The 21,309-nt window shown below is 39.3% G+C and overlaps 1 protein-coding gene across 2 annotated transcripts; it reads right to left on the bottom strand.

Moving 5' to 3' along the window:
• Positions 1–55: 55 nt before the first annotated feature.
• TDG (thymine DNA glycosylase) lies at positions 56–20,517 on the bottom strand. 2 transcript variants are annotated; one of them, XM_081309193.1, is made up of 10 exons: positions 19,729–20,517; positions 11,618–11,760; positions 8,691–8,932; positions 7,299–7,368; positions 5,253–5,388; positions 4,981–5,063; positions 4,807–4,901; positions 2,176–2,347; positions 1,637–1,762; positions 56–1,201 (listed from the first exon to the last, which is right to left on the bottom strand). In XM_081309193.1, exons 1-10 carry the CDS (start codon positions 19,749–19,751, stop codon positions 1,059–1,061), a joined length of 1,233 nt encoding a protein of 410 aa, XP_081165319.1. In that variant the 5' UTR covers positions 19,752–20,517; the 3' UTR covers positions 56–1,058. The 2 variants fall into 2 exon arrangements, with proteins under 2 accessions (XP_081165319.1, XP_081165318.1); XM_081309192.1 differs by having other exon boundaries at positions 56–1,204; positions 19,729–20,516.
• Positions 20,518–21,309: the final 792 nt, after the last annotated feature.

Here is a 21,309-nt window from a genome sequence, read left to right as displayed (position 1 = left end):
AGGAGGTTCACTTAGTCCTGGTAATAAACAATGATGCACAGATTTTTTTTTTAAAAATTATTGGCTTATTAGAGTTACCTAGCAAGAAAAATTTTATATTATTTATTTTAGTACATCTCATGTACACAAAGCACCAGTTTAAACAGGGTTATCCAACACCTCTAGCATCCTGTTGCTCAGCCTGAAACTTCATTTCTTATAACATTTCTATGTTATACCCTTAAAACCAAGGAGGATAAAATTAGAAAGGTCATAAATACTGACAGAAAAATTTAGTTCCTGCCCTATCAAATTTCTGCCTCTCAAGTAAAATGTAGATGAATGACAAAATATAAAAGGCCTACTGCATTCTCTGGAACCTCCCAGCTCAGCAGAACAGGTCTGCCCACCAGGAGATAAACACAGGAGTTGTGGGGGCCAAAGGCAGGGCTCAATGCCTGTCAGGTCAGGCCAGGTCAGCCCTGCTACTGTGTGGTCATGCTGTTCTCCCATAAAGCAACTTAACCACACACTCACCATTGGCGAGGGAACGAGGTCTGAGTGTGCACACAACTTGGGGAGCCCCAAGTCCAGCCTTTGTTACACCAAAATCCAGCAAATAAGGCTCCCCTGAGCACTAGCTTCCTGTGTGAAAAGCAATGCAGCTGCCTCTGTAACCAGTGGTAACTCATTATTAGGATGCCCTTCTTAGGCATCAAGGGAGAATGGCATGCCAAGGTCTTGCACAGTTAAGAATCAAATACATATATTTGACAGTTGCATTTTAAAATTGAAGATCAAAAGCAACTTCTAGAAGAAAACTGATTTCTTCATAAATGAAATAAAGTATATAAAAAGCTGGAATGATGGTTAATTCACATACAAAAACTCATACAAAACCCCTACTTTTTCCAAACTACTTAGGTTCATACAGTTGATTCTACCACACAACTGTTCTGTACTATAATTACACACTAAAGTAAAGTACTGAGAAAATACCTCGGCTAGCAAACCAAGGTTTGACTTCTTGATAACTGCATTAAACTGCAGCACGTAGGCAGAGCCCAGAATCACCACTCTTAAGCAGGGTTCCCTTCCCCCTGCTCCAGCGTTCCACAGTGATTATTAAAGGAAGGAATCTGGTCTGTAAACGACTGGGTCATCCACTGCCCATTTGGAATGTCACTGAAAGCTGAGTCTCCTCTTAACTCCGCACTGTCAGCTGCTAGAAGAAGGAGAGAATGTTAGTTTATTTCATATATAAGTTTTAAGTGAACAAGTGAAAAAACCTTAATAGTATAATGTAGATTTATTATTAAAACATTAATCAAGCTTCCTGAATATAATTTTAAGTTTCTTGTTTTACTGTCAAGTACAGGGCTGATAAATCCTCATTTCTCGCCTCATTTGTTAAAGAAGGAAAATGTAACTAGGTTGGCTTAGAGTTCATAACTTAAGAAAATGAGCTATAAAAACGTTTGCGTAGTTAAATATCAGATAATAATAAACTTGAATTATTGGTCACTATTTAATAAAATTTTATAGCCCCATTCCTAATCTTCAATAATTTACTCTCCACTCTATTAACTCCATCTATCCTGGATCCTGATAAAACCAAGTCTTTGAAAGGAGCACATAGTGGGTGGGGGGGACATACTTAGCCTGTCCTCAGAGAAGCTGCATGGCTCACTGTTGCCCAGATGCTCAGCGTAAGCACCTCCATACGCTGCTTCATAGCCTGGGTCATATTTTTCTTCCTTAACTGCCATCTTCTTTGCATCCTCTGTGAGGAAGGTAAAACAGGATTTAGAACTGCTTCACTACAATGCTGAAAACAGTTTTATTCTGAAATCAAGAACAATTCTTTTTCTTGAGTGTTCACGTAAGCTGAGATATATTATTTGCTATAATCTTTACACTCTTTATAGCATATACTAAATGAACTTGTTAAGAACTGCAAAAACCTATTACACTTAATTCCGGGTACAGTGTTCCTTAGACCCTCAATGTCTGGGAGTATCCAGAGTAGATGGAAAACCTTGGTAAAAGGAGATTTTAACAGAGACTAGTATCCATTATCAGGGCACTCTGGCTGTGATAAACTATCTTTGTTTCGTCTGCTTTTAAATCCACAATACACCTTCTGTAATGTGCATACACATGAAATGAATGAAAGGAGTGAAAACAGTACTATACCTTGGGCAAGCTGTAGGTCAAACGTGTACTGCACCTCCTGAACGTCTGTGTTCCGTTCAATGCCTTTCAACTGGTCTCTTAAGTCCTTCAGCTTAATATAGTAATGGACTTTGTCCTGGGCTCGAGGAAACTGAGCACACCTTGCACTGGACGATGGCATAACATAGCAGAGCTGGAATCATAGAATTTTAGGTTTCAGAAATCCTACAATTCTGTTGAATCTACTCATACTGAGATTTAAAAATTTATCTTTATTGGGTTATAATAACTTGATTCTTAGCTACACAAAAATACATGTAAAATCAATAATACTTGTCAATAGACAAAATATAATGAGGCTCCCCCTCCATGCTCACCTATCAACTAACAATCTTTTACTTTTATTAGCAAATATATGGTTCACAATTCTAAAGGGACAAAAAGGCACAGCAGTATATGAAGTCTTCCTTCCCAAATCAAGTTGCTATCTACCTAATTCCCTCTGATAAAGGCAATCAATATTGCCAGTTCCACAGGTGTCCACAAATCTACAATCAAAGGTGTCTACATACTTGTTTCCCTCATCCTTTTTAATAAATATACAAATGATAACACACTCTTGCCTCCCTTCCTGCACCTTGCTCTTCTCACTCAACGGCAGATCATAGATTCCATATGTGGTAACACATATGGAATATCCCTTTGTTTCTCATAGCCACCAGTAGTACTTTCATAACTGATTTAACCAGGGCCCAACTGTGGATGTAAGGCTCTTTCTACTCTTTTACTATTATGGTGGAAAACCTTGTACTAATTTAATTTGAAATATGTATAGGAATGTACCTGTTGGATAAATTTCTAGAAGTGGAAAGGCTAGAGAAAGACATTTGTATTTATCATTTTTGTTGGTGGTGACAAGCCATCCTTTAAAGAGCATAATTCTTTCCCTTTCTCATATGTACATATATAGAGAGAGAAGGGCTGATGGATTATGAATATTTGTTGCACTTTTTTTTTTTTTTTTTTTGTACCAGGGATTGAGCTCAGGGGGACTTGACCACTGAGCCCCATTCCCAGTCCTATTTTGTATTTTATTTAGAGACAAGGTCTCACTGAGTTGCTTAGAGCCTTGCTTTTGCTGAGGCTGGCTTTGAACTTGTGATCTTAGCCTCCCAAGCTGCTGGGATTACAGGCATGCGCCACCGCATCCAGCTTGTTGCATGTTTTAAATTGGCCTCCATATCATGTACTACATAAAAAAAAAAAAAAAAAAGAATCACTACCAACATCAATAACTTAGTATTTAATAATAAGGAATCAATTTTAAAAGCTAAATGATCTCACAGCTTATTAAAAGAGCTAAAACTACTAATGAATATACAAATCAAGTTCACTTATTTATTGCACTTCTGTGATTACATATATCCAAGACATGTACCTGAGCCTCATCTGGCATTTAACGAACACTATGTGGTACCATACATGTGCATACCACAGTGTACTTGCTTTTACAATTTTACAAGTAGATAAATGGGGGCCTCCATTTAAATAAAAACCAATGCTACAAACCTAACTCATCAATCATACTTAAAAAGTTGAAAACAGAAGAAATTTAAAAAGAAGTTCAAATATGTAGGTGGCAGAAACTTTTTTTTTTTTAAAGAGAGAGTGAGAGAGGGGAGAGAGAGAGAGAGAGAGAGAGAGAGAGAGAGAGAGAGAGAGAGAGAGGGAGAATTTTTAATATTTATTTTTTAGTTCTCCGCAGACACAACATCTTTGTTGGTATGTGGTGCTGAGGATCGAACTCGGGCCGCACGCATGCGAGGCGAGCGCGCTACCGCTTGAGCCACATCCCCAGCCCGGCAGAAACTTTATTCAAAGTTCTCCACCAAAACCTGGCAGTACACCAGCTTCTCCACTATTTAAAATATTATATATACAATGTGTAGGTCTATGTCTTGGGTTGTTTTTTGAAAGTTGTAAATAAAACTACATTTAAGAAACAAATTTGGAACCAAAGGTCTGGAACAGCATGAGCTGGGCATGATGGCACACGCCTGTAATCCTAGTGGCTCAGGAGACTGAGGTAGGAGGATCGAGAGTTCAAAGCCAGCCTCAGCCACAGTGAGGCACTAAACAACTCAGTGACCAAGTGCTCTGAGTTCAATCCCTGGTACCTCCACAAAGTGTTAAATTGCCTAGATGTTGTCTGGACTATACTATTTACAAGTTTCTAAAATGAAGCTGGGATAAGATATATAAATGGAGTAATTACTTTCACTAATCAGGATGGTGTTTTATTTACATGTTTATTTCAAATCCAGTATAAGAGCTAAACCATTTGAATTTGATAAGTAAATGCCATTAAATATGTTCTGAATGTAGTATGTAAGCCAATACCTCTCACTATTTTAGCCAAATAACAATCATTGAGACGTTTAGCTGATGAATGTTTCTGTTTCTAATGTAACTCCAAGGTAATGGAATTACTTTGTAACTATTAAATTGATATGCAGTTATTACTCAACAAAATACAGGGTGGCTTTTTCTTATATCATAAATTACAATGCAAAAGACAAATAAAAAAGGGAAACTAGTTAGAAAAAAAATTCACCTTTAGCTGATCTACAAATGCAAATTTTAAGGACTTACAGTTTCTGTATCTGGGATCTTATGGGGTTGAAGCCCAAATTCCAAGTTCTTAACCTTTACTCCAAAAACTTCTTTACTAAAAATTTCATAAATACCTAAAATAAAATACAAACATATTTACATTGTCCACAATGTTGGCACAGAAAAAAGATAAAATTTAAAAGTAAATCTTACATTTTCCATTAAACACCGCTATTCGTGGCTGATATTTCTGTAATTTCTGTACTAGAATACGTCCTCCTTCACGAAATTCTTTACTAAAATTGAATTAAAAAGTAGTAAAAGACATAAATATAGCAATATTTAAAAGATGCCAACTTTAGTCAGCTTTCAACAAAAGATCACATCACATACTTGTTGGACTCAGCTTGAACTAGATCCATATGATGTCCCTGGATTATGTGAGGTCAAGGTTCCCACCCATAAAATAAATGTTATGTAATTACCTGGAAAGATCCTTGCTGCCTGGCGTCGTCCGTTCTACCATGTTGGTAAATCCAATACCATACTTCCCTGGTAAAGTGTGATCATCCATGTGATTGAGCTGCACCTCACTCAGCCCTGACATAAACAGACACTTCCCTGTGAAAAGAGGCTTTGGTTTATTTCTGTGAGCTAAAAGCTTTTGTCCAAAGAATTGATGTACTAGTCTACATTCTATAAATCAAGAAAGAAAGAAAGATTTAGGATATTTTTAAAAGCATTGAGAAATTACTACAAGTTGGACACTATCCTAATTCCTTTACATGATCTCAGTCTTCCTAATTCTTATAAGATGCCATTATCTCCTTCTCACAGGGGCTGAGGTAAGTAAATGCCAGTCCAAGAACACATAGCTACATAACATAGGAAACTTTCTTTTTTCTATTTTCTTTTCCAATAACTGTTGATATCACTACCTGCCTCTGCAATAACTCACGGATAAGACATTCACAAAGCGACTAAAAGCACTCAAATACCTTGATAGTGGAGAAAATTTCTAAGAAAGTCGAACTTTCTTAGAAAGATTTTTTGGGGGGCAGTACTAGGAATTGAACCCAGAACTTTGCACATTCTAGGTAACTGCTGTCTCACTGAACTACATCTCCAGCCCCAGAATTTTTTTTTTTAAATAATGGAGATAATATGTTTATCATTTCCATGAAGACATTATCATCATTTGCCATAATGTTTTTAATATTACTCAGATAATCAACTGGTATTTTCTGAGCACCCACTGTATTTATTATTCTAAAAAGGAGATTATTTACATATAAAGCCAATTTAGAGCAATACAGGAGTTAACTTGGTTTTAGGGCTGGGGATACAGCTCAGCTGATAGAGTACTGCTTGCCTCGCATGCAAAAAGCCCTGGGTTCAATCCCTAGCATGTCACACACACACACAAAACAAACAAACAAAAAACCTTGGTTTTAAAGCTCTGTAAGTATGAGTGTCTTTATGACTATTTTGTAATACATCCAAAGTATCTGGAGAATGTCTCCAAGCATAGCATTTCATAACAACTTGATTTCCAACAATCAATGGATTTTCTCTCTTCAAGGAAATAACATCAACAAAAATCTGGGAAAGTCCATATTTTGTCTGCCACAAAGATGGCCTATTGTTACTGTAGATAATACTTTAAAAAAATTACTTTATAAAGAATAGGAAAGGGAGCTGGGGTTGTGGCTCAGTGTAGAGCACTTGCCTAGCACGGGCGAGGCACTGGGTTCGATCCTCAGCACCACATAAAAATAAATAAGTAAAATAAAGGTATTACAACTAAAAAAACAGAATAGGAAGGGCCAGGTGCCCTGTAACCCCAGCAGCTTGGGCAGCTGAGACAGGAGGATCGAAAGTTCAAAGTCATCCTCAGCAAAAGCAAGGCACTAAACAACTCAATGAGACCCTGTCTCTAAATAAAATATAAAAAAGGGCTGGGGATATGGCTCAGTGGATAAGTGCCCCTGGGTCAATCCCCAGTACCAAAAAAAAAAAAAAAAAAAAAAGAATAGGAAGGGGCTGAGATTGTGGCTCAGTGGTGAAGCATTTGCCTCACATGCATGGGTATTGGGTTTAATCCTCAGCACCATATAAATAAATAAAATAAAGGTATGTGTCCATCCATAACAACAACAACACAACAACAACAAAAAATAGGAAAACTCACTATTTAAAAAAAGAGAAAGTATTAGCTAGGAATGCAGCTTGGTGGTAGGGCACAGCTGCTGGGTTCAACCCCTACCACTGTACACACACACACACACACACACACACACACACACACACTCTTTTTCATGCCCTCCCACTCTCCATTAACATCAAAGTGTTAACAGTGACAGCATTTCAGACCTTTGATTTTCAAATACACACACAGAGAAAACATGAAATATGAATGAATATTTACTCATATTCTTTCTTTTTAAGCACATTTTTTAAAAATGAAAAAAACTCCTATTGATAAAGATACCTAATTTTAAAGTAAATTAATAAAAAAAGTAGCTACTTACAAAAATGGTTCCCAGGTCCAGGATAATGATGCCCTTTGTAAGCAGCCATTAGTCCTGGGTTGATGCCAATCTATAAAACAAAATAACTATACATTTTAGTCTTTTTTAAAATTTATGTTCTTTTTTAATTAATTAATTTATTTTTGCATTACAATTCTTAACACACTATTATACCATTTTAGTCTTAAAATAGTTCTGCTTAAGTATTGGTGTTTCTATGAAGCAGTGGTAGATAAAACTGAAATGATTAAAAATATAAATTTAATCCAGCATCATAAACAATACTTATGAATTTCTATTCTTAATCCAAAGACATTTCAAAGGAAAGAAAAATTTCCTTGTTGAGTTTTGCTGTTGTTTTTAAAGACCAACTTCATTGCCTCATGACCCTGGGCTACTCTGCTCCTTACGGCTGGGCTGACTTCAGTATTGGAAGAGAGAAGTCCTGGAGCAATCAATCAATCTGAGCCCATTTCAGCCACATCTCCCAATGACTTAACTTACTCCATGTCACCTACACAGTTGTCCAAGCACTGAAGTTTCTTTCTTTTTATTAATTTTAAAAACTCTCGGGGCTAGGATTGTAGCTCAGTGGTAGAGTGCTCACCTAGAACGTGTGAGGTCCTGGGTTCGATCTCAGCACCACATAAAAATAAATAAATAAAATGAAGGGGGCTGGGGTTGTGGCTCAAGCGGTAGCCCGCTCGCCTGGGTTTGATCCTCAGCACCTCATGAACATAAAATAAAGATATTGTGTCCACCAAAAACTAAAAAATAAATATTAAAAAATTTTCTCTCTCTCTAAATAAAATAAAATGAAGGTATTGTGCCCAACTACAACTAAAAAAAAAATTAAATTAAAAAAAAAACAACTCTTTTCTTATTTTTTTAATTGTAGATGGACACAATACCTTTATTTTACTTTGATATGGTGCTGAGGATCGAATGCAGTGCCTTTCACATGGGAGGTGAGTACTCTTACCACTGAGCCATAACTCCAGCTCAAGCACTGAAGTTTTTATGGTCACCGACAAAAATACCAGTTCAAAAGCAGTACTGTCATTGATGGAGGCTCGCAGGTATCACAGAACCAAACTGATTCACACGGGTCATGCCACTGGATTGTAACCCTCTGAGGGAGGTATTTTCACCTGTTTTATCACCTGATGTTTTGGAAGGTTAAGGCTTTTTAAATCCAGACAGCCCCAAACTAGAGTCTACCCTCTGGAACAATCCCATGTAACACCACCTGGTTAAGGTGACACCATTTACCTCCAGAAGGATTCTTAAGAAATGGATCTTTTCAGCAAAACTCCATTTGTATGGACAAGTGTTCAGTAAAGCTAATCCACCAATTTGTTTATAAAATCAAATAAGGACAAAAATTCTTACAATCACAATGTCCAGATTGAAGGTCAAAATATCAGGGAGAGTCTTGGTCAAAAGTTCAGCTTCGGAAACCCCATTAAAACGATCCACTTTTCTTTTTACTTTAAATGCATCTGTAATCTTTTCTTGCTTTTCTTTTGATTTTGGGGACTTGCCAGACTTCTTGGACTCAGCAGGTTTTTTGGGTTCCTCCGTTTTTTTTGGTTCAGTTGTTCTGGCTTTTCTTTTCCTTCCTTTTGGAGCCTCTAAAACACAATGATTTCCAAAATGTAGATGCAAAAAACTTTAACTTAGAAACTCTAGCAGTGTTCCCAGAAAAGCTACCCTATGAACACCCTTTTTATCTCCCCAAAACTATACCTATGCCTTTTATTTCCTTTGAACAATCTTCCCCCTCTTTCACCCTAAAAGTGGGATGGACATGCTCCCTCCACCGTGGCAATCATAGACAGACTTCCCATACCATCTTGCTTGGCATCTTGGCCTTCCCAGGGGCACAGAGTACCTGTGTACCATTTTAACAGAAATTATAAGAAGAAATTCATAAATAATGAAGTAAACAAGTACAAGAATAAGTAACAAAAACAGGAATGTAGGCAAATGTTTTAACTCAGTTTCCTGATAGTAGAAAACCACAAATGGCTTGTTGTGGACTTTCTGGGGCCTATTCTGTTCCATACACAGGTGAAATTTGAGGTGCTGAAGATAAACTCTCTGGGCTGCAGTATTTTCCAAAAGGAAAGATGAGGGTTTTTCTCAAGAGCTCTGAACTACTTTTTGGGCTGAATAACTTTTTGTTGTGGGGCTGCCCTAGACATTACAGAGTGTGTAACAGCACCCATGATATCAGTAGCCCACTAGATATCAGTAGCAGCACCCTGCCAGACTTATAATCCAAAGTGTCTCCCAGCAATGCCAAATGTTCCAGGGGCAAAATTACCATTAGCTGACCACTGATCTACAGTTACCAATAGGAAGCCCTAGTTCTCTTACCCTTAATTCTTGAACATTTTCCCAGTTTCTCAGGCTTCTTGTCCCCCTTTTACTCCTAGCTGGCATTTCCCCAACCTGGCAAGGTGGTCTGTCTTCTGTCTCACACTGCTTCAGCCACTCCCTATTCCAAGGGATCCAAGGGTTAGGGATAGAGTTAGGGTTAGGGTTGTCACTGGCTTGTGGCAAGTCCTAATGTTGCCTGCCCAGAAGCACAGTAGGAAGTAGGAAGCAGCTCCAGCGCAGTGGAGTAGGTGTGGTCTGGAACCAATAATCAAAACCATGGGCACACGTCCCACAAATACTGTTACACTAGAGAAAATCACCACCTCTTTCTACCCGACCTTCTCCAAAATCTTCTTGGTTCCTCTTCAAATAAAAAAGGGGATTGAACCCAGAGGCTGCTGCGCACTAGCAAGCACCCTTCCACTGAGCTACATCCCTACCCTTCTTTATTTTGAGACAGGGTCTCCCTAAGCTGCCAAGAGTAACCTCTGCCTCCCAAGTCACTGGGATTATAGGTATGCACCACCCAGCCAAGTTCCTCTCCTAATGCTTTATCCTGGTGAATGGCATTTTCTTCAACCACCTGCCTACGTTGGAAGTCTTGAGTGGTTGCTATGGTTTAAATACAGGTTGATTTTATCCCCCAAAATTCATATACCGAAAGCTTGGTCCGGATAGCACTGTTGGGAAGTGATACAGATCCTTTATGAGGCAGGGCCTAGAAAGGTCCTTAGGTCAACTGGGGGAAGCCAGTGGAAGGGACTGTGGAACCCCATCTCTAAGGCTTCCTGGTGCTTCATCCCACATGCACTCCTGCCACCGGGATAACTTCTGTGATGAGGCCTTCACAAGAGCTGAGCCGACACTGGTACCTGTCCTTGAACCTCCGGTGCTGTAAGCTAAATAAACCTTTCTTTATAAAGTACTCAGCTTCAAGTATATTGTTATAATACAAAATGGACTAAGTGTTACTCCAGACTCCTTACACACCCTCCCTCCCTACATGAAACCCATTAACCACGGCCAGGTAATTCTACTTTCTGAGGATTTTAATTCTCTTTCTCCACCCCTTCCAGTCTTCTTCTTTTCTCCCCCTGCTTATTCAAACAGTTTCTAATCCTCTCCATGCCTCCAAGTCCTGCTTTATTCCATACCACCCAATCTTTTATATTCCAGACTGATTTTTAAAATACCAATCACTATAAGCCAGTCCTTGCTCTACAACTCCCTATCACCTTCAGGACAGAATAGACACTTCTTGTGTAAAACACAAGCTTCAACTGCCCCCATCAGCCTTCTCTCACCAATTCCCTCCTACACCCCAGACTCCAATGACAGAGAATCACAGTTTTTTGCCTGTCATGCTTCTGCAGATCTGTGCCTTGGCACACACTCTCCCTTAGCCGGTTATCTCCCCAACACTGTTGTACATGGGGATGAAGACCCTGCATCCTTGAAGATTCAGTGCTTCAAGGTAATTTCTCTGCTTTGAGCACTCTGTGCCTCTGAGCACTCCATCCCAGTTAGGTGCCAACCCTATCTGGTCTCAGAGCACCCACCCTGTGCCCTCCTTACCACCTTCTGTACTGAGGTGCAAAATCTATTTTTTTTTAGTTGTAGATGAACATACTGTATCTTTATGTGGTGCTGAAGATTGAACCCAGTATCTCACACATGCAAGGCAAGTGTTTTACCACTGAGCTACAGCCCCAGCCCACAAAACCTATTTTTATTACTTTCCTTTACAAGGCTGAGAAGCTAAAGAGCAGGATCCTTCTTCTTTATTCCCCAGAATCTATCACAGTACTTATACTATTTATAATGTGGATTACATTTTCTAACACTAAAATAGAGCTAAAATTTATCATTAAGCCCTTTTTAAGTAAGTTGGCTGATCCAATATCAATTTTCTAAACTATTATGGTGAAAGCTACCTTGTACTGGTTCCTGAGCAGGCTCTGGGGCTGGAACTTCGCCTGGCATCTGCTGTTCCTTCATGACTGCCACATCAGGAGCTTCAGTCATCATTTGTTGAAATGGAAATGAATAAAATGCTTGAGCTTGCTCAAGGGAATAGCTGAAAGAACAATTAAGCAGAAATTATGATAATGATAAAAGTACCTGAATGTAAGTTTAAATACTCAGCTGTAAAAAAAAAAAAAAAATCCTCAAAATCCAGATATTTTATAGCTAGACTGTAGTATTTAGAGCAGAGAATAGGGCAAGAGTGAGGGCTATTTCCCTAGGCACACATTCATCCAAACTTTACTGAATACTTAGTAACCAAATACATTAAACGCTGTTTAGCGACAGATGTATCACCAATAAACTTACAAGCCTGTCAAGTCAGCCTGTTATTTTCTCTGAAATGAAATCATGAGAATTTTCTAGAATACAGAACTGAAAGGCCCTTCAACCCAGTTAAAAATGTGCATAAATACAACCTGTGTCCCCACCTTTAGTATTTAATCATCTTGGCACAGAGATGCTCTCCAACCTAACTTAGGCTTTCTTTTGGTTTATTTGCCTGCTTTGTATTTCCTCATTAGATTTTTTTGTTGTTGTTATTGTTGTTTGCCACTACTCAGGGACAAGGAATAGATTATTTTGTAAATATCTGTTTAATTTATAAAGTAAAAAATCTTTAAACTCTCTTCTGAAATTGACTTAAATTTAGTTCCAAGTAAAAGAACAGAGGCCTTCAAAGAAAACAATTTCCAAACCTTTCTGCTGACCAAAAAACACCACTACAAGCTGTTGCTATCAGCACAGAAAACATTGATGTATGAAACTCAAGCTAAGACCAATGCTGAATAATGCCATTAAATGTAAAGGACAATGAAAACCATTAGGAAATAAAATAGAAAAGTATCATTTACTACATGGAGAGACAAAGACATATTTTCTGTGGCAAAATGCTCTACTTGGGATTTGTTTCTTTGTGTCATATGGAGAAAGAGAACAGAGCTCAGAAAGCAAAGGTTAAATAGGCTAACTCTACAGTATATAAATCTTATTGTAATAAAGTGGTTAAAAAAAAAAGGCAAACTAAAGCATTCTCTGGATAAGCTTAAATGACCTAGGGGGACCCAGGGTAACAGTCCATCAGTAGTGGTTCTGGCTAGAATGTACCAACAGGGGCCCAATTTCAATGGACAAAGCACTGGAAAGCTGTTTTAACTTCAAGCCATCTTTGAGGGTAAATTGCTGGTGAAAAAGTTAAGAACTAATGGGAAAAATGCTAAGCTATATTTTTAAATTTTTTTTGTTGTTGTGGATGAACACAATATTTTTACTTCTATTTATTTATTTTAAAATTTTTTTATTAGTTGTTGATGAATTTTTTTTTAAATTTATTTGTATGTGATGCTGAGAATTGAACCCAGTATGTCACACATGCTAGGCAAGCACTCTACCACTGAGCCACAACCACAGCCCCTAAACTGTATTTTAAGGGTTTTATTTCTTTAAAAACACTGTTCTCAAACCATACAAAAAAATGAAAACAACACAATGATTCAATAAACTATAGTATGGGGGTGGGGTTATAGCTCAGCGATAGAGCGCTCGAGTAGCATGTGCAAGGCCCTGGGTTCGATCCTCAGCACCACATAAAAATAAATAAATAAAGATATTGTACCAACTACAAAAACGAAAAAAATTTAAAAATAAAATAAACTATAGTATAATAATTTCAGGAAATACTCTGCAGCTGGGCTGGGGGTGCAATTCAGTGGTAAAACTTGCCTAGAAGGCAAAAGGCCCTGGCTTTAATCTCTAGCAAACAAACAAAAACCTGTGCAGCTACTAAAAATTAAACTTACTGATATTATCTAAAGCTCAGAAAAAGTTTAGCAACTATTTTAAAGTAGAAAAGAATACAAAATAATTCTGTAAACTAAAGTTGCACTTAGGGAAAACTTTGGAGACAGGGACTAGAATTTAAAATGTTAAAATGAACAGAAGTGAAGTATTTAGACCATGCTTAGCACAAAGTAAGTGTCTTCTTTTTCACATTTTTAATACTACTAGTAGGGCTTCCAATAAATTGTTAAAACATTAATTTAGTGCTTATTATTTAAATATTCTAATGAGTTGGACATGGCTGGGTTAGACTGAGGTATATCAAGTAAGAGAAAGTTCTAATACAATGAACTTCAATTGTTTTACTTACTTATTTATTTATTTTTGAGATAGTCTTACTAAATTGCAGAGGCTGTCTTTGAACTTTAGATCCTCCTGCCTTAGCCTCCCCAGTAGCTTAGATTATGGGCATGTGTCGAGCCCTCCGCTAGATCTTCAACTTTTGATTGTGACCTCTGTAGTTTTAAGAAATGCTAATATACTTTATGCTGAATGTATAACAAAAAAAGACATGTGGCCATGAGATACATTGTGTGTGTGTATGTGTGTGTGTGTGTGTATATAAAATGTTGTATAATTTATGTATTCATTTACTTATTTACTTTTTGCAGTGCTGGGGATTGAACCTAGGGCCTTAGGCATACTAGGAAAGCGCTCTACCATTGAATTACAATCCCAGCCCCACATGGTCACAATAAACATGTGAACAAAAGAATGTACAATGCTGGGCACAGGGCTGTAATCCCAGCTACCTGGGAGGCTGAGGCAAGAGGACAGCAAATTCAAGGCCACAATAGGCAATTTAACAACTCTTTAAGACAAAGTAAAAAATGTTCAGGGGTAAAGCACTTGCATAGCATGTGCAAGGCCCTGGATTTAATCCCCAGCAGCTCATTAAAAAAAAAAAAAAAAAATCAGTGCAAGAGATCTGTTAGTCTGCTATATGGTTAAGAGGTAACTTACCTATCACTCTGGCCCTGTTTCTTGCTACCACTCTGAGAGGCTCAGAGACAGGTTCCATTTTGCGTTTTTGACAAAAAAATACTAACTTTAAGTACATGAATTAAGAAGACATCCTTCATATTATAAAAGGATTCTTTTTTAAAAAAATATTTATTTTTTAGTTTTAGATGGACACAATATCTTCATTTTACTTTTATGAGATGTTGAGGATGGAACCCAGTGCCTCATGTGTGCTAGGCGAGCACTCCATCACTTGAGCCACAACCCCAGCCCTAAAAGGATTCTTTATTTAAAAAAAAAAAAAAAGTTTAAAATGTGATTCCCTTAGTATAGTTAGTGTACATTAAACATCAGGTATTTTGGGGCTCAGAAACTGAAAATTAAATTCTAGAAATCATTGTTGGCAATAAAAAAGCAGAAAGAAAAATAACCCATACTTTCTCATTAGAGACATGCACAGTTTTTAAAAGTAACCCAGCAATTTATCTATAATAAAGACACATTCCTTGACCTTTTAAAAAATGATCAGTGACACATTACAATAAGTTAAATTAGAACAGAAAAACAACAAAATTATGGAAAATAGGATGTGTCCTTTCTGAGCTAATATATTATCTTTGAGCATTAAATTTGGCCTGCTCATTTCAGATGGCCACAACAGAAGAAAGGGGATAACAGCAGTCTTTACCACTTGGCAGCAGAAGGCATGACGTCTACATAAGAACTTCCATGAATCTGAATGCCAGTAATGCAAAAGCATTCTGGATAACTTAATTTCCTATTATCTAATAACAGCTAAATCAGTTTCAACGCTATGTGAAAATAATTCCTAAACATATTTATTATATTTACATATGATAATAGCCACTTCATAATTCAGAATTCTGCAGTGTTGCTAAACAATCTCTCCAGGAGAGGGACCTCAACACAGAGTGCGAAGTCACCTCTCCATGTCTCCAGCTTCCCTTCCCTACCATGAAGACAAGGGGCTGGATTTAGAGATTTCTCCAATATGGGGAACATGGAGGAAATAGGCCTGAATCTGTCTAGATCAGAAGACTCCCAAGACCTTTGATTTCTATGACCCTGACACCCAGGGAGTGTGATCAATGTTTTCACTTCCCTTTGCTCACTTTTCTCCTTCATCATCTGCTTGTCCCTACAACTGTTCTGCATTACCTGCTCCCCACCTCCCATTCCTGCAGCTTACCCCTTCTTCTCTCCCAGCCTCCATCTACAATACCCTCTTTTGTTGAATTACAGTGCTGGCAAGGCGGGTTTTCACAGCCATCTGATACTGATGAACTGTGTACTTTCTGTTAGTCTTTCTTAACACCATGTTTACACATCCTCACACACACACTTACGCACATGTGCATGCAAACACACATCCTATGGGGAGTTGATTAATAAGTCTGGTTTATTCAAATTTACTGTATTTCAAAAAACTAAATCTTTAAAGTTTTCTCCAACTTAATCTTATTATTCAGTTACTTTACACTATTTTAAGGATCTTTTTTCTATATACATTATATCATCTTTTTTTTTAAATTTATTTTTTAGTTGTAGTTGGACACAATACCCTCATTTTATTTATTTTTCTGTGGTACTAAGGATGGAACCCAGTGCTACCCACATGCTAGGCAAGTGCTCTACCACTAAGCTACAACCCCACCCCACATTCTATCATCTTTATTTATTTAATATCTTTTTTTTTTAAAAAAAATGCGGTGCTGAGGACCAAACCCAGGGCCTCACATGTGCGAGGCAGACACATGTGAGCCACAACCCCAGCCCCTTATCATCTTTATTTAAGTAAGTATATATAACACTCTATACTCACCAAAGAGTTATCAGTGCTAAATAACCCAAATGGTCAACTACAGGGGACTACCTTAGAACTATGATGGAATATCACCGTAACTACTCCAAGAGTGCACCTCACAGTACTAGGTGGAAGAATGTGTAGTCACTATGTGCACAGTCTACTAAAAACTGTGAGTACAAAGATTTAGGATAAGTCAGATACTGGTTCATTTAACCATTCCATGTGGTTAAGTTATTCTTTGGTGCTCAGGATCAAACCAAATAACTCAGATACAGCCTCACTGTGCAAGGCGACCAACTTCCTCACTCTGAAGACAGACTACAAAACCCCTTACATTGGTTTTACTGGTGCTCATTTTAAATCCACAAAGAATTTACTATTGATGAAAATGGCCCTTACAGCGTTTCTCCTTCACTGCATACTTTTCTGCACCAGAATACAAGCTGTGCCTCCTTTTGTAAATGATGAGTCACTCTTCCAGGCAGTCAGGATTTACCTGAACTCTGATTCAACCTATCAATTCTATAAACCCCTCCCAGAGTTGGGTTGCTCATAATCGGGATGTCATCAGCACCACAAAGTTGTTAAGATGTGAAAGAACAGAGCTGGCAGTAGTTATCAGTACGAATCTCTGCTTAGTCTGCTCTTAATTCTTTCAGCAGTAAACCAGTTTTTCATTTTACTGAACTATCATCAGTCGATCTTCATCTTAAGAAGTGTTACAGCACAAGCGCTAGCTAGGGAGGCAGACTCTGAAGTTAGACCACCCAGATTTAAACTGTGGCTCTGCCAGTTACTAGCTTGCAGACAATTTTCTTACTCTCTAACCCCAGTGTCCACACCTGTAAAATGACAATAGTACCTAACTCATTGATTATGGGGGTTAAATTAGTTGGCATTTATAAAACACAACAGTGCTTGGTGTATAGATTTGCTGTAATAAATATTGTTTTCTAATATAGGTCTTATTTCTTTTTGAATTTATACTGTAGCCTGATGGCCACTAGTTCCTTCTAAAAATGTTCAGTAACCACTGATAATACAAAAACTTTGTTCAGGATCAATGTCAATGAAAGGCCCACTCCACCCCTGGAAGAAATAGGGAGTCATGTATTTTTCCCCCCATGCTTAGATTTCCTATTGGCTACAAGTTCTCAATGACAGCTGTAATCTGGTCTTTCTCCTGAAATACCGTTCATCTAGGCAAGGACACAAGACTTCTACTGGCAGTTAAAAGTTCTCTTAATGGCTCTCATTGATTCTGAGCTTTAAAATTTCATAGACATTTATTTGCCATTTCCAGCCTGACAATCACTTCCTTCACATAGGAGATGAAAAATCAAAAACAGAATGATGTATTTGTCTTCTGCCATCTACTAACACTATGCCAGTGGGCTGGTGTTAACAGTTTGGATCTGAAATGTTCTCCCAAAAAGTTCATGTGTTGAATGAAGGCTTAATTCCCAAAGTAGCAGTGTTTAGTGGGGCTTTGGAATATAACCAGATCATGAAGGCTCTGATCTCATCAGTGGATTAACCCATTGTTTGGATTAATTTTACAGAGTGGTGCAAACATTAGGCGGCTGAGTAGTAAACCTTCAGGGGTGTGTCCTTAAGGGCTATACCTTATCCCTGGCTCCTTCCTTCTCCCTTGCTTTCTCACTCTCTGCTTCCCAGCCACGAGCTGGGCAGCTCTGCTCCACCATGTGTTCCCCAACATATCCGACCTCACCACAGGCCTAGAAGTAATGGAGCCAGACAACCATGGACTGAAAATAAATTTTTCCTCTTATGTCGTTTTTCCCAGGTATTCTCTCATGGTGATGGAACACTTACTAACACAGCTGGGCAGAAAGCCCAAAACTTTTTTTGTCCTTCTCGTTGTCCACATCTAACTAAAATAGTCCTTCCTAGTCTCATTATTGTTTCTAGAAAATATGATTTCATTCTTGGATTAATCTTACCTATCTATATTCTTAGAAGTCCAAGTCAAGTCATTCTTTTCCAGTTCTGATTTTTCATCTTTGGTAAATGTCCTTTTCATGCTTAAGGTCACTGGACACAACTAGTCCTCTTATATAATTCCTCCTTTTTCCTTTTAATTAACTATAATGTGCTTTTTTTTTTTTTAAGACACCTGAGTTATTCACTTTCCCTTTTGAAAAACAGTTTGTATCCATGGGATTTTTTTTTTTACTGTTTTGAAATGAATCTTCCAAAATAAAAAGTAAACTTATTATAACCTTAATCAGCTTACCTGGAATTTGAATCATTTCAGAATCCCTAAAGACAAATAGTTTACAGCATTATAGTTTTCCATATTTCCTGAAGGTGAAAGCTTTCCAAGTCAAAGTAAAAAATGGCTGACAGCCCCATGAAGCTAAGATAATGTAAACTAGAATTTTGAGCTAAACTATTTACTGAGTTCAATTATTTTGCTGTATACTGAATAAGGTTTTATAACAAGAAATTCACTGGATGGTGGGCTTTTCCCAGGCTTCAGTTTTGTTCTGAAGTAAGATCACAAAGGTGAGAGATTTCCACAAGGTCTGGTGAATTCTCCTATGTTCAAAGCAGTCTAGGAGAGCAGCCGAGTGCTTTATTCTAGGATTTTATTATGCACAAAGTCAAAATGAAGTCCACAATTTTATCTATGTTTATCTATTTTCCTAAACTTTAAAACAACATATTTTGGTCACTCAGGTATGCCCCTTCCACATAATCTCAATTTTCAGCTTGCCAGAACAAGATTCCAGAGATGTCCTTACAAGGCCTACAGAATCCAGTCCCCATTAACCACTGAGTCAAGATAATTCTTCATCAGGTCCAATAGTACTTTATTGCACTGCAAATCACTGCTCTTGATCCTTTTAAAATACTCTGACACCTTATTTATTAGTTTTCTGTCAAACCTTCAAATTTCTAGATCTATACTTTTACAAAACTAAGATTGTCCCAAGATCACTGGAAAACTCAGACAATTTTTAAATTGAGTTCCCGGTAGTTCTGTAAGTATCCCCCTAGCAGCATTATCTATCCTCTGACCCTCAACGTGGCTTTTAGCAGACTCTGGGGAGGAAGTTAGTAAATCAACCAACTTTTAAGAAGAAATCTAGAGCTGGACCATCCACACTCCGTCTTTACAACTCTCGCCTTGGCCTCAGGGGATGAAAGGAAACGTCCCAAGAACCGCGAGGAACCTACAGTTACGAGAGACCGCCCGAGAGTTGCTACTGCATTTCAGAGTCTACTTCGAGGGGGGCCGGCGGGCGTGCAGCGCGCACGCGCGGCCCCGGCCTTTGTGCTGGGCCGCGGCCGGCACATACCCCTGCGTGCGCGCGCCCGCCGACCGAGGGGCGCGGGGATGGGGGGTGGCGGCGCCGGCTTTACCTGCCTGCGTTTTCCGCTTCCATGCTCCGCGGCCGCTCGCGCGAGCGGCGTCTCCTGCCGGGCCAAGGGACAGCTGGTCTCTGGGAATGGCGGCACGCGCACGACGACACCGGCGCCTGGAACCCGATTACTGGCGGGACCGGACAGCGGCTGGCCTCGTCGCCTCCCCGAGCTTTCACATCACCCCCCCTCCAGGAGCCCCCCTCCACGCCGCACTTCCGTCTCCTCGAAGCCGGGACCTGCGCGCGGTGGCCATCACGTGACTCGAGCTGGCCCAATCCTATGCCCCCTCCCTGGGCTTCCCGGCGCCCCCGAGTGGCCTGTCGGGAAGAGTGGGGGACCGTAGGAAGGCGGGGCACCGCAGGACGGCGGGCGTCTTCGCCGTGACGTCAGCTTTTGTCCGCCCTGAGTGTTCTGGGGTGGGCGCAGGCGTGGAGAGAGGATCACGTCCTCCGGGCGCTGTGTGGGCGGGACGGCTGTACGTGCTGGCGTTGTCCAGTTAACACCCCGAGTTTGATGGCGGCAGAAAACTTGGGGACTAGGGTCGTGGCTCAGCGGTAGAGCGCTCGCCCAGCTGCCCGGGGCTGGGTTCCCTCGCCAGCACCGCTGCAAAACAACACGAAACGGTCATCCGGAAAACGTGGGAGTGGAGGCCACTGTAGGACTTGAGCCTCAGTTTTCTAATGTGTAAAAGGAGCGTCATCCTATAGCTGCTTTGTAAAGTGTAAAGCTCTACATTAACCATTCTCTGCTTCACTTCGGAAGATGTGAAAATAACGTCATTAGAGACTAACCCCGCTTTTATTTCTCAGTGGTTCTGACAGTTGGTTTTGTTTCATTCATTCTCAACTTCACTGCAGAGACTTCACTAGGTTACTCTTAATAGAGATGTTTTCCTGTTCCTTGCTAGAGCATAGTGGATACACGACTATTTTCTTTACTCAGTGTGTGCTAAGGTAACTTCAAAACCTGACTGGCTTGCAGCGGCAAAAGTTTCTCACTTGAGTGACATGTGACCTGGGACATGTTAGTTCAAATGACGCACACATGACGGGAGACAGGAAATACTCAGACCAGCAAACTTTTCTTTATTCAGTATTCAGTGGAGGAGTCAATTGGTGTAAGCCTGGTGTGGCTCATTTTCAGGCCGAAAATGTCACCTGGCTAAAGCTAGGGTCTGGGTTATATAGGCTTCATTTAGGGTGGGAAAGAAGGGTAGTTCCTGGGGTTGTGTTGGAGTCCCACTGATACATTAGGGTGGGACAGGAATGTGAATAGGGAATTTCAATTGGGGTTTGGTGCCAGTCAGATGCTAGTTCTTTTTGGGTTCCTTCTCTGGCTGAGACCTGGGATTACTGTTTTTTTTTTTTTTTTTTTTTTTTTTTTTTTTTTTTTAGTTGTAGTTTGACACAATACCTTTATTTTATTTATTTTTATGTGGTGCTGAGCCTCAAACCCAGAGCGCTGTGGCTGTGTAGTGGTCTACTGCTGAGTCACAACCCCAGCCCCTCCAGGGCCTGGGATTTTAAATGACAAAAGCTTAGGGAGAATGTCCTTGGACTTATTTTCCATATCCTTCAC

This window comes from Spermophilus citellus, assembly GCF_964194105.1.
Source record: "Spermophilus citellus genome assembly, chromosome: 10".
Taxonomy (NCBI): Eukaryota; Metazoa; Chordata; class Mammalia; order Rodentia; family Sciuridae; genus Spermophilus; species Spermophilus citellus.
This window is presented reverse-complemented; position numbering and strand designations above follow the sequence as displayed.